At 37.4% G+C, this 13,381-nt stretch overlaps 1 protein-coding gene across 2 annotated transcripts in view; it reads left to right on the top strand.

Annotated features, from left to right (window-relative positions):
* ATP8A1 (ATPase, aminophospholipid transporter (APLT), class I, type 8A, member 1) overlaps positions 1-13,381 on the top strand; it is a 207,502-nt gene that overhangs the window by 139,315 nt on the left and 54,806 nt on the right. For both annotated transcript variants that reach the window (XM_004681324.2, XM_004681323.2), the window contains exon 25: positions 609-781. In XM_004681324.2, coding sequence (XP_004681381.2) covers positions 609-781 — 173 coding nt within the window. The remainder of the gene's footprint in view (positions 1-608; positions 782-13,381) is intronic.

A 13,381-nucleotide genomic window follows, 5' to 3' on the forward strand; every position in this document is an offset into this window, starting at 1 on the left:
AGATTACCAGGCCACCTGTCACCATTGCTAAGTAAAATACAGCATCAGGATTCATGATTAAAGTTGTAGGAACCAACTTATGAAGTGGCAAGAGATTACAGATACTGCATTTCCTCTTCTTGACTTCCTGGGAATTAAGTTTCAATAGCATTGAGTTCTTCTGAAAGAATACCATAAATTATTTAAATTATATTTCCCAACTTTCCCCCTGACTCATGGCTAAGCAATTTTGACTAGTTCATAAATTAGGACTATGTTATTTGTTTTTTAACAAGATAATTTACTGAGCATATTTTTGTAGTATTGTGATTGTGTGGTTAGAATTGCAGCAAAAAAAAAATGCAGAGGAATGGGTGACTTGTAATCTAGTTCTAACCCTGCTAGGAACAGATGTGTGACTTCAAGCGAATAACTTTTTCTCATAACATTTGTCCAATCTCCTTTGAGGGACTTTTGTAAGAATCAAATGAGTGGAGGTATGTGAAAGTCATTTGAAGCATAAAAAGCACTAAAAATAACTAAATGTAGTTGCCAAACATCCTTAGGGCATCTTAATACAACAAATGGGAGTAAATGTTGAGGGCGTTTTTATTTGTTTAATTTTACAGGGAACAAGGGAAACTCTTAGTCGTCATTGCACTACCCTTGGTGATGCTCTTCGGAAAGAGAATGATTTTGCTCTTATAATTGATGGAAAAACCCTCAAGTATGCCTTAACATTTGGAGTAAGGCAGTACTTCCTGGACTTAGCTTTGTCGTGCAAAGCTGTAATTTGCTGCAGGTAAGTTCTCCTTAATGTTGTCTGACATCGGTAATGTACAACTTGATCCTACATTCTTGATTTTGAAAGTACCTTGAAGTTACTGTATGAAGAAATTGTGAATGCTAAATTATTTATTAATTCAATCACTCAGGTCTCAAAGTTCACAAACTGAATGCTAAGTTATTAATTCAGTCCCTCGGGACTCAAGGTTCACAAATTGGTATAGAAGTCATTAGAGTTCTTGAAAGTAGTTCTGATGATCATTATTAATCTCATAAATTGAATCAATAGGTTTCTTGCCAAGTTTCATATTTGAAACTGATTATTTACCTGCATCTCCATCTATTGTTAGTGCTCTAGAAGTTTTGTTTCTACAGTCAGTCTATGCTCTTCAGATTTATTTTGGAGAAGGCGCAGTAGGAACAGTTATTATATCATTTTCCAAATAATAGCACTTTCCTGAAGTGTCAGCTATTTGGAAAGTAATTATTCTTTGTTCATTCCTCTGCCCTCTAATGCATACTGTTGCCTAATTCTAAAATAAAATTTGTCTTTATCAAAACCTAAATGTGGCCCTCCCTGGTGGCACAGCGGGTTAAAGCACTGCACTAAGAATCTGAAACCACTTCCGCATGAGTTTGATCCCCGCCTGCTGCATGCCTCATGGCATGGCAGACCTCTCCTGACCCACCCGCTGCTCCCCTCAGCAGTGTACTTTGTCGATCTGCCTGTTCTGCTCCCCACTCTGTCTCTGGTGAAGTCTTTCACCACCCTGAGTCTCTGGCCTGTACCCCAGTTCTGTATGCACAAATAAATAAATCTTTTAAAAAAAAAACTAAATGTAGGATTGTATTTTTATAAACCATTAGCTCCAGTCCTTCCTGAACAGCATCTCTCTTTGTCTACCTTGTTTAAACTTTTCTTCCTAAAAGTTACATACATGACTGTGAGCAGTCTCTTCCCTTCTGGTCTCCATAAAATCTAAGGTCTTCCCTCTTTGTACTCCACTTACTGAAACTTAGCAGCTGGTCAGGGTAGGTCCCAGATAGCAGATTATCAAATTGTTTTCTCTTGGGAGATGAAATGTTAGCAACATTTCTGAAGAATTTCTCAGAATTGGAACTTTTAACATATCTTTAAAACTGTACCATTTGTTTTAATTATTTTCTTTTAAACTACATTTACCAATAAAAAAATGTTAAGCTTTTTAAGCCATTTTTGTGATCTAGACTGTATTCATTTAAATATCCTGTGTATAATATTGTCTCCAAATTTATAAGCTATGCTGCATAGTTTCTCAATTTCAATTGAAATATACTTTGTAGCATATAACGTAAACTGTATTTAATAAGTATTCTTTGTAAGTATCAGCTCATCTATATAATAGCATATTCAAAAAATAAGAATTATTCACAGGAATCAAATTACTTGTCATTTATATCTTCTTCTCTGTGGTACATAATAATAAATAGCATTACTATAATATTCTTAGACAACATACTGTATAGATATCCTATATTAGTGATAATCAGATCCTTGCCTTAATCATATCAAAAGAATTGAAAATTATTTTATCTTAACTGCCTAATTTGCACTTCGGTGTCATCATACCTTTCAAAATCTGCTTTTCTGGTGATATTCTTTATCCCTCACCAATATCTTGACCAAGTGTTAAGATGTTCCTCTCTGGTGCTTCCTGATCATAATAATTTTGTGTCAGATCTGGCTACTTAATCACTTTCACAAATGGAATCATATAGATCAGCAAAAGATTGCTAAACAGCACATTAAGTGACATGGCTGTTGGCATCTATTTGTTCATAGATCAGAACACAATACAAAGCTATTTAGATAAAAAGACAAGCACCCTTGAGTGGACATTTGTCCTGTGCCTTCTCTGTACTGGGCATGAAGGCTGCACAGACATGAATAAGGACAAAAAGATATCCTGCCTGCTCTCCGCTCTATCTTTCTTTTTGTTTTAAGTGAAATCACTACTGGTTTGAAAGATGTGGGAGGCCAATTTTCATCACTGCAGCTGAGCTTCATTCTTAGAGCATTGCTTAACACAGTACCTCCCACCATTCTTCAAAAAGTTGAACCACAAATTAAACAATAGCAGAGGGAGAGAAAAACTAGAGAGCAGAGTCGAGGGGGGAAAAAATATGTTCTGTGCTTGTGAAATTCCCTCCCGAGATCCTTGTTCTGGATGCTCACAAGTCACATGGACCTAGGGGCTCCTCCGGCCCCAGCCCCTGGGAGGGAATCACACTCTGTCCTGCACGTGCAGCTCAGGCTCTAAAACTGAACTTATAAAGATGTGTGTGGCCCCTTCCTCCCTCCATCCTGTTTTATGCATGTTTGAGGACCAGGAAGGTCCCTCTGCAGACACTGAGTTTTATTTGTAGAGTTGTTTTTTTTTTTTTTTTTAAGTAAAATATCTTTCCTCAGCTCTTTTCATCTAATTGCCTTCATACTCTTTTTCCCATAAGTTCTGTGGCTCAACTTCCGGTCTAGCTTTGAAAACCCATCTAAGTCCATAATTAGATCAGTGCCACTGCCCGTTTTCTGTCTGTGCACCTTCTTGGCCTGGCCCTGACTGTCCTGTTAGCCCACCAACCTTGAGGTTTAATTTTCATGATAATACTTTTGTCACTGGTAAGGAATAGGTGGAAATTCCTGTACATCATTCTCTACAATGAAATAAAGTGTTACTCCTGGCTTGTCAGATGATTATGACCTCCCATCCTCAGGAAATTCTCTATTTTACTATAAGAGACTATTCCAGATAAATACTGAGTATTATTTCAAAAGACAGTATGGACTGTTTCCCACATTCATTTAGTTCATTCTGGCTTTCTGCGTTTTCTTCTCAAACTACTTTCTAATCCATTTCTCGTCCATCCACACATGAAGATAATTCAGAATCTGCTCATTTATAGGCCTCTTTGCCATAGCCAGCATGGAGGTAAAGGGGAAAGTTTTCCCGTGATGGATAATGAGGCTTTCAATATTCATCCCATCTTCAGAATTACATCAGCCACTTTCTTCCCTGACATTATCAGCATAAAGAGCAGAAGGCAATGTTTAGTGTTTGCCTAATTGACACAGTTATAAAGATGAGCGTTTTCCCTGAAGAGTCTACAGCTGAATTGAAAGAAACAGTTGCTCCCAGTCAGTAGTCATTACATCTCTTACTCACCATGATTTTCTGAAGGGAATGTTCAGAGACAGAAATAATCCCCTCACCCCCAAATTACTCAGAGTTTTGGAGTCCTGGTTTTGGTTTGCAAAGTGATGGTTGCATATTATACCGAGGTATGTAAAACTCTAGTAGTAAAATGAAATCCATTTTTATCAGTCTGTCAAGTATGTTTTTCATAGACTCCACGGAGCTTTTGTTTTAACTGTTGTGGGCATTTGCCTGTGGCCTGAGTAGTTTACTAGGGAGCTTGCATTGTGTGTTCAGCTAGTTTCTGATATTTCCCTGATATATACATAAACTGCTCCTTTGTGGGCCTTTTTCCTTCTAGTCCCTTGTTCAAGTACGCTGGTTTTTATCACTTGGTGTGATCACAGATTTGAAGAATAAAGGAAAACTAAACTCTTTCCTCCCCCCAAAATATACATATAAAATTGACCGAACCACTTCAGGGGTTTCACAGACTCCCTGAAATTCCCATGGAGATTTGTTCACAAAGCTGTAATCAAGAGTTACTTTGCAATGCTGCTGTACCAGCTAAATAGTTCCTCGTCTCAAATACTGTTTTATGCCTGTGGTCTTACAGATTGTATAACTGATACAATGGCATTTTAGCTGGGGATTCATGAAATTCAGGTCCTGGCTCTATGTCTCAGGCACTTTGGATACTTAATGGAGACTCTGGCCTTGGCTTTATAACCTATAAAGTCAAGCTATTGGAATATAACAATGTTTCAGATCTCTAAATCATCTATGAGGGACGCTTCTCCCACATAGGAATGTAGAATTCCCAAGCATTTGGCTTGTCGTCTACCAGCTTGACAAGCAAGATGACCTCTCACTATCTTTCCATTTGGAGATAGACCGTACTGCTGGACACTGACACTGGGGAAGGGTCTGTCTACTGCTTGGATCAGCTTCAGTGGGGGTGTATCTCTTCTGCCTCCTTTAATATTCCCTCCAGAAGAGAGCAGGAAGGTTGCAGTGAAGTTTGCTGTGTGCTAAGTAGCATGTGGTTTCTGAGATCCTCGTCAGTTCACATAATCCAGCCTCTCAAAGAATTTTACATTTTTTTCTATAGTTGTCAGTTTAGTTTAAACATATTTTGAGACTTATGTTCTCTGACAGTTGGTTGAAAATTGGCCTAGAGCCTCCAGCTTTTAGACTGTCTAGTAATCACCGTTCTTCTACATAATTTATGTACTCATGTCTTCTGAAAAGCAGAAGTTAAATTGAAGTAAGCATTTTCCCTATTCGCAACATCTCCAATCAAAGTTTTATCCCCCTTTTCTGCCATTTTCCCCATAGTGCAGAAGAAAAACACTTGACTTCAGTGAGTGCAGTCACTTGGGAGTGGCATTCCAGGAGGCACCTTTCACCTTAGCCCGATCAAAGGGTCCCCTAAGAAGCAGTCTAAAGGGACACTTTGAATACTTTCTGTCATAATGTGAGCACTTTAAATGACGGGTCAAAGCAGATCTACTTCGTGAACCTTTGGGGATCATCTTAAACCTTAAGGATTTCTCCAAGTGAATGTTCTACTTAAAGGGCAGTCATAAAGCACAAATGAAGCCAATAAATGCTGAACAGACATTCCTTTAAAAAAAAAAAATTGTGAACACCGTTGGATGCCAAGCAGATGTTTGGCTTTGAAAGACTTACAAACTGTTAATGAATGTCAACCCTATATTTGCTTCCAAGAAAACATGAATAAATGTTGAAAATTTTAAGAGAATATTTCTTTTATATATGTATGACTAAAAGAGGACACACTGAATAAATTTTATAACTTAACAGAATACCCGTATTTGACATAATGAGCTCCTTAGCTCTGTCCATCTCATTTCTATTCTACCTCTGTTGAGTCATGTTAAAGGAGATCCATGGCCATATGTTAGGCTGGTAGGCACTTATGATATTCACCACCAGAGAAGTTTGTATTTGATAGCAAAATATCTAAAAAATATATGATCAGTCTAAATGCTGTAGAATTCCTTTGTAATTCAGCAATTACCAGTTTTAGGTGTGACTTAATTTAGATAAACCACCATGTGTGCATACATACACATGCACACATGTGTACACGCATACCAATACACATACACTTGCAGGTCATATTATTCTCATAAAACAAAGTTAATCTATACTGGAAAGTACACAAGACCCAAGTGTACAGCTCAAAAAATTTTAATTTTTTCTGTTTTTTCATTTTGCTAACTTTGAATAGACATGTGTATCTTCTAGAATGACATTGAATTTCTTGATGATTCTTTGCAGTGGTTTTAAATACAGAGCCCAGTATATATCTATTATAGGACTTCCTAAAGTTTCACATAAATCAGTAAATCTAACATGTTCTTCAGTAAAATACAAGTCTGCCTAATAGAATCCTTCAGTTCTCCTTTAGTTCTATATGAAAGAATAAAAGGATTTCATTTTCCATTTGCCAAGATATGATATAGGGAAAGCTGGGACATTTACCTGATGTTAGTCTTTTGATCCAAGTATATGGGAAAGGGAAGCAGAGTTAGTGTTGTGTGATTGGTTCTCCTTTACCAGAACAGAACCATGATTATTCTAGAGATTGTCTTCTTTTGAAGAAACTGTCAGCTGGGCCCTCCCTGGTGGCACAACGCAAGTGAGCTGCAGCTGCTTCAGTGTGAGTTCAATTCCCGACCCCGGGGGCTAGGGGGGGAGATCCAAATGGTGCAGCTTCTCCTCTCCTGACCTGCCCGCTGCTCCCCTCAGAAGTGTGCTTCCTCGATCTGCCTGTTCTGTTCCCCACTGTCTCTGGTGAATCCTCTAACTGCTCCTGCACCTCTGGCCTGTACCACAGTTCTGTATATATAAATAAATAAATCTTTAAAAAAACAAAAGAAAGAAACTGTCAGCCAGTCCCACAGAAAGCCAATTGAAGGCTTGGTGTTTTTACCTAGACTAGAGTTTCAGGAGTCAAAACCAATAGGATGTAGGTCATGGCTGCTAACAGCTGTAGGGCATAGAGTAAAGAGAAAGGAGAGACTGAACCCTAGGAGAAAAATGGGGCAAACAAAAGACATATTCCCATGGAGCAAGCAGTCAGAGAAACAAGAAATAGTTATAAAATGGGGAGCTTTAAGTTCAGGCACAAAAAAAAGGAGGTGGTTTTGTATAGCATCATTCCATAGGAAAGGAGAATTTCATACAGCGAGGATGGGCAAACTTGTCATTAAAGGTCCAGAGAATAAATAGTTTAGATTTTGTGGGCTATCCAGTCTCTGTCACAGCTACTCAACTCTGCCCTTGAGCATAAAAGCAGCTCCTAACATTATGGAAATGATGGGTGTGGCTATGTTAAAAACCAGCATCTGCCTGGCTCAGTCCTTGGGGCCATTGTGGATGGACCCCTGTTTTTGGAGTGAATTATAGAAGTAGATTCTGACAGAACCATCCCAAGATGTTGATAGTGTTCACCACAAGTTCCCTGGTCTGTAATTTCCAGACTCTTCTTTTATTGAAAACAGACATTTGCTGATTTCTTCTCACCTGGCATGTTTCCCTGTCTCCATGATTCCTTAGAAATGACTGACTCTCTTTGTGGTGATAGCTGCACAATCTCAGAGCTCCACTGAGTTTCTCTATAGCCTTAAAATGTGAATATTTCCAAAAGTCAGTTTGTTTTAAAATGAGATGTCAGCAGGTATTTATATATCTCAGCAAGAGATCTATGAAGAACCTGGAACCACAAACATAGGTTCCTGCTCTGTTCCATGATACCTTCTCTCTGTTCTAGGCAAACACTAGCAGGGTGCGAGTAAAGGAACTTGGCAGTAAGATAAGCAAGCCCCTTCTTCCTAGACTAAAAGCATCTTATCTTGAACTAAAGCAATTTCTTTGTTGTTTAGATTTTAATTTAGATTTTCCCTTTATCCCCAGTCTCTTTCTCTTCACCCCACCTTAGGAAGACATACTCGAGTAGTTAATATGTTTCTCATCCGTCTGCCACACTTTATTTGTAGGTCTATAACTAGAACTTAATATTGTTTTATATGTGTTGAGTTGAGGAATAGGTTTATACTTCGTGATATTCCATAAAAATTGTGTTGCCCAATGGAATATTACTTGGAGCTGAAAAAAGATAAACTCATGCCATTTGCAGCAACATGGATGGAGCTGGAAAGGATCATGCTTAGTGAAATAAGCCAGAAAGAAAAGCAAAAATACCAGATGGTTTCACTCATAGCAGGAGTATAAAGGCTGGGGGTAGAGGGTGGGGGGGGGAGAATAATATTGAATAACTATATACCAGAGACATTTTACAGGGGTGGATTGGGGAATGGGATCAAAAATGGAGGGCGGGGATGTATACAGGACTATGGTGATGGCACAAGGGTGAAGTCCACAGGGATTACAAGTGAGATGGAAAAAGGCACAAAATGATGTAAAAATAAACTATTATAATAATAAAATATTGTGTTGCCTTTTTAATTTTTCCACGTGGTTTTAAGGTTTGATCATATAAGATATGTTTATTTCTTCTCACCACTACTTATGCATTTTAATGTGTGTGTATATATATATGTATATGTATATATATATATATATATATATATAATTTTATATATCTATTCCTAGAGTTGGCTCTAAATCTGTATTGCTATGGAAAGTGCTGAAATGAATATCTTCTCTATGTATGCCTGCGAGTGTTTTTCTAGGATACATGCTTAGGAATGGGAATGGTTGACCCCGGGCTACCTGTGTATTTCATTTCAATCAGAAAGGCCACATCATTCTAAAACAGCTGCATTTGTTTGTATTCCTACATCCAGGTAGGACAGTTATTGATTCCCAGCCTTAATACCAAAATTGAATTTATAATTTTGCTAATTTGATGGTTGAAAAGTGGCAACTTGTTTTGATTTTCATTTCTCTGATTGCTAGGGAAGTTGAGCAATTCCACAAAACTATTTACTTCTCCATATTTCTCCTCTGGGCATCTGTTCATTCATTCAACAAATATTTTTCAAGCATCTACTATGTGTCAGGTACATAAAATGCTATACACAGAATAGTGACATACAGGGAAAAAAATAATCTATGCCTCCACATCATATCTATTGTGTAAAATTCATAAATACACATATTCAAAGGACAGTAGTTATATTGTATATGGAAACAATCTATATATTACATATCAGACATACTTAAAGCCCTTGATAATAGTTGCTATGAAGAAAAAGCACATTGAATATAGAAGTATTAAATGTTCTTTTCAGTTCCTATGTTTTTTTCTGTTTATATCAAGAATTCTTTGTGTTGTTGATTATAGCATAGCAACTGTCTTGTGGCCCAGCTCCCTTCTTAATTATGACTGTGTTATTCTTCCTTTAACAGAAAGTATTACTTGTGATACTTGTGATTGTCAAATTCTTTAATTTTTTTTCTATATTTATTTTCCTTTTTGGTAGTAAGTACTGCCCACTCAAGAGATAGTCTTACTTTTTTCTTCTGTTAAGTTTAAAGTTTGTTTTTTATGTAGGTTTTTAATCCATATGGATTTAAGTTTTACATGTAGTAAAAAGGAGAAGGGATTTTGTACTAATCATTTCTGCATAGTAAGTAATTTCTCATACCACTTTCTAAGCAATGGATCCCTTTCACTCAACTTACTACTATATGCTGTATACTCAAGCTCGGAGGTCTGATTTTCCAGAATCTAAGGCCAGCTTCCACTTCTTATAGCTGAGAAATAAGTTGCTTAATTTCTCCAGCTTCCATTTCATTATCCTTGAAATAGAAACAAAAAGTAATTGTCCCATAGCATTGTGGGGAATAAATGCAATAGTATAGCTACTCAGCAAACTAGTAGCTATTATTAAAAATTTTGTTACTCTTAGAATGCTATATGACCTAAATGAATATTTCTAGAATAAGATTTCTCTTTGAATAGGATGTCCAAAATTATATATATATATATATAGATATTGATATTATAATTGCTAACTGGGCTTTCCATTTTTCATATGTCCCTTTCCCTCCTAAACCCTTACTTTCAATTCTTCTATATAATACAGTGGTTACATATGCTGTTTTCTAAAGCCATACTGCTTAGAGTTTAATCCTGGTTTAACCCATATTTTTTATTTTACCATAAGTTATATATTCTTTCTGTGCCCCAGGGTCCTCTTTTATAAAAATGGCAAATAATATTTATCTCATATAGGATTCTTCTGATAATTGAATAAGCGAGAACAAGTAAAAGTCTTAGAATGTAACAGAAATACTTAGACTTGAGTGTTGCATTAGCTGTTATGGTAGTGTGTCTCTTAGATAACATGTTCCCAGGTGAGAATCTGAAAATCTGTCTCTCATTCCATGAATTTAAACCTTTATATTTATTCTAATTATTGCTATGTTGGGCTTCATTTCTTTAATTTTATTTTGTGTTTTATTATTTTTTGGTTTTTGTACTCTCCCCACCCCTCTCTCCACACCCCCCTCCATTTACACACACCCCCATCCCTGTCAAAATCAGATTTTCCTTTGCTGGTTTAAATACTTTACACTTTACTTATTTTTTTTTAAGATTTATTTATTTATGTAAGAACTGGGGTATTGGCCAGAAGTTCAGGGGCAGAGACAGAACGGGGAGCAGAACAGGTAGATTGACAAAGTACACTGCTAAGGAGACCAGAGGGCAAGACAGAAGAGGTCTGCTGCTCCATGTGGATCACCTCATGGGCTGAGGCTTGAACTTGCAGTGAGGTAGCTTAGGCTAGCTTGTAGTGCTTGCTCTTTAACCCGTTGCACCACCAGAGAGGGCCCATTTTGCAATTTACTTCTGTTCTATGTCTACTTGTTCCTAAAATTTTGATAACCATATGGGAGCTTATTTTCCCTTCTCAATGTCTATATGCATTAGTATTTCTGCCACTCCTGCCCCCACCCCCTTAGACAGACAAGAACTTAAGATATTAAAATAATTTGTGTATCCAATGTCAATCAAATCTTGCTTCTTTGTAAATATTTTCTCTCTTTCTCAGCTTTTTTAGGAATTTTTCTCAACTTAACCATAATGTGTCTAAGGGTAGTTTTTTTTTTCCTTGATATTCTTTTGGGCACTATATGAGCTTTCTTAACCTAAGGATATTTTTCTTTAACTCTGGGAATTTTTTTTTCACTTTTCTCCCTTTTATTCTCTTTTCCCTTGATATACAATGTTCCGTTTTCTCACATTCATTCCTTTTGCTTCCTGCTACCTTCTGGGACAATTCTTTGACTTAAAATTTTCAAAATCTATCTCATTTACTACCAAATGTACTACTAGCTTCTTTATTTTAGCAGCTATAATTTTATTTGCTTTCTTTTGTTCATCGTTGTGACTGCTTGTACTCGTTTCATATTTTCAGTATCTTCAATATTTTTCCAAGCTCTTTTTAATCATCTTTTCAATTCTTGTTATATCTGCTTTCAGTAGTTCTACTTTAAATACATAAAGAATTTGTTGTAATTCTTTTGTGCTTATGATCTCTTCCTTAAATATTTTCCCTGTGAGAGCAGCTTTCCCCTTTTCCCTAATAAACAATTCTGCCTCCTTAGGTAAAAGGTGAAAGCTAGGTTCTAACTTGGAATAAATTTAGAGACAGGACTCAATCTGAACTTAATAAATTCATATTTCTCCCTAGTTCCTTTATACAAGCATTATTTTATTAGAAGCAACCACATCTAATTGCATGAGTAAGCTAACATTTAGAGCTCCTATGTCATTGTCACCTATCTCTGCCTGGCACCATGTCTCAAAGTTGACCAGAAAGCTCACTTTTTTAATTCCAAAGCATGAAGTGGCAATTTTCTGGAGTGCTACCTAGTAGCATTCCTGGGAATACTTCTAGATTTGTGGTGCTTTGCTTTCTAAGCACGTTATTTGGGGGACTTTGAATTTCCACAAGTACCAAACCTACACCAAAGTTTACAATTGCACTGAAATATGAGGCCAGCCAGCTTCCCCCTCCTCACACTGGTCAACCTGGGCTTGCATGGGGCAACATGAGAAAAGAAGGCACAGCTGGAAGGATTTGCCACCTTGACTGTGCATCTGTGGCTCCTGGCACCCATTCTCTCCCTCTAGGCCATTTACTTCCTAACAGGTATCCACCACTGCCTATCTCCCCAAAGATTTCTCACAGATTTTATATGAGCTGCTAATGGTGATACTGAAATTTACAGTTTCTTGTTTTAACTTCTGATATCTTCGAGATTTGATTCCATGTTCCTGTCAAGAGACTGTGCTCTCATGTGTTCCATCTTCCAGGGAGTTCTTTTTTTTTTTTTTTTAAGATTTATTTGTTTATGCATACAGAACTGGGGTACAGGCCAGAGGTTCAGGGGCAGTGAGAGGATTCACCAAAGACAGAGTGGGGACCAGAGCAGGCAATTTACAAAGTGCACTGCTGAAGGGAGCAGTGGGCAGGACAGAAGAGGTCCTCTGTTCCATGTGGGTCAACTCCGGGGCTGAAGTGGCTGTGACTAGCTTCATAGTGCTGTGCTTTAACCCGTTGAGCCACCAGGGAGGACCCTTCTAGGTATTTCTAAGGTGAGAGAAGGTCTCTTGGGGAAACATAGGAATAAATTCAAAAAATGGGAAAGAAAAAAGAAAGACACTCTGATTTTTTCTGTCAGCTGATAAAAGCCTCCTTTCTTCCTTGCCTACCTATATCATAGGAAAAGGAAAAAGAGCAGTAACCAAGTGGGTTATCACCAAATATTGGGAACTGGAAGAGATAAAGGTCTTATCATTGTGAGAGCAAGGTGACAAAATGGGGGAAACTAGAAAAAGGATGTAGTCTAGATTTTCTTGGGTAGACCTGCTTCACATGCACCAGGCTCCATAGAGAGACATGTGTCAAAGACTTATCTCTTTCTCCCCTATTTGTCTTCTTAAAGTAAAGAATCCGTAGACAGTGCTCTTCATATTTCATTTCTGGGGCAGAAGCTCAATAAAAATTCTTAAATTAATAGTTCTTCACAACAGAAAGAGGGCTCTGAGAACTACTTTGTTTTATTTTCTTCCCTTCTATTTCCCTGTAGAAATTTTATCATATACTAAAAGGTTCACTATATCCTCAATTCTGCCTTCATTTCCAACCTCAATTGTAACTTTACAATCATATCTTGAATGTTTTCCCTAGGATATCCCACTGCTATCTGAATTTCTGAGCATTTAGAACTACGCTGATCATTTTTTTTTCTATAAATCCCCCTGCATTGATTCCCCCACAGATCAGAAAATATTTTTCAATTTCACTTTGATACTTTATTTTTCAAGATTTTAGTTATGCATACAGAACTGGGGTGCAGGCCAGAGGTGCAGGGGTAGTGAGAGGATTCACCAGAGACAGAGTGGGGAGCAGAACAGGCAGAACTGACAAACACTGCTG

Source organism: Condylura cristata, unplaced genomic scaffold (genome assembly GCF_000260355.1).
Source record: "Condylura cristata isolate star-nosed mole 26May11 unplaced genomic scaffold, ConCri1.0 scaffold00012, whole genome shotgun sequence".
In the NCBI taxonomy this organism is placed as follows: Eukaryota; Metazoa; Chordata; class Mammalia; order Eulipotyphla; family Talpidae; genus Condylura; species Condylura cristata.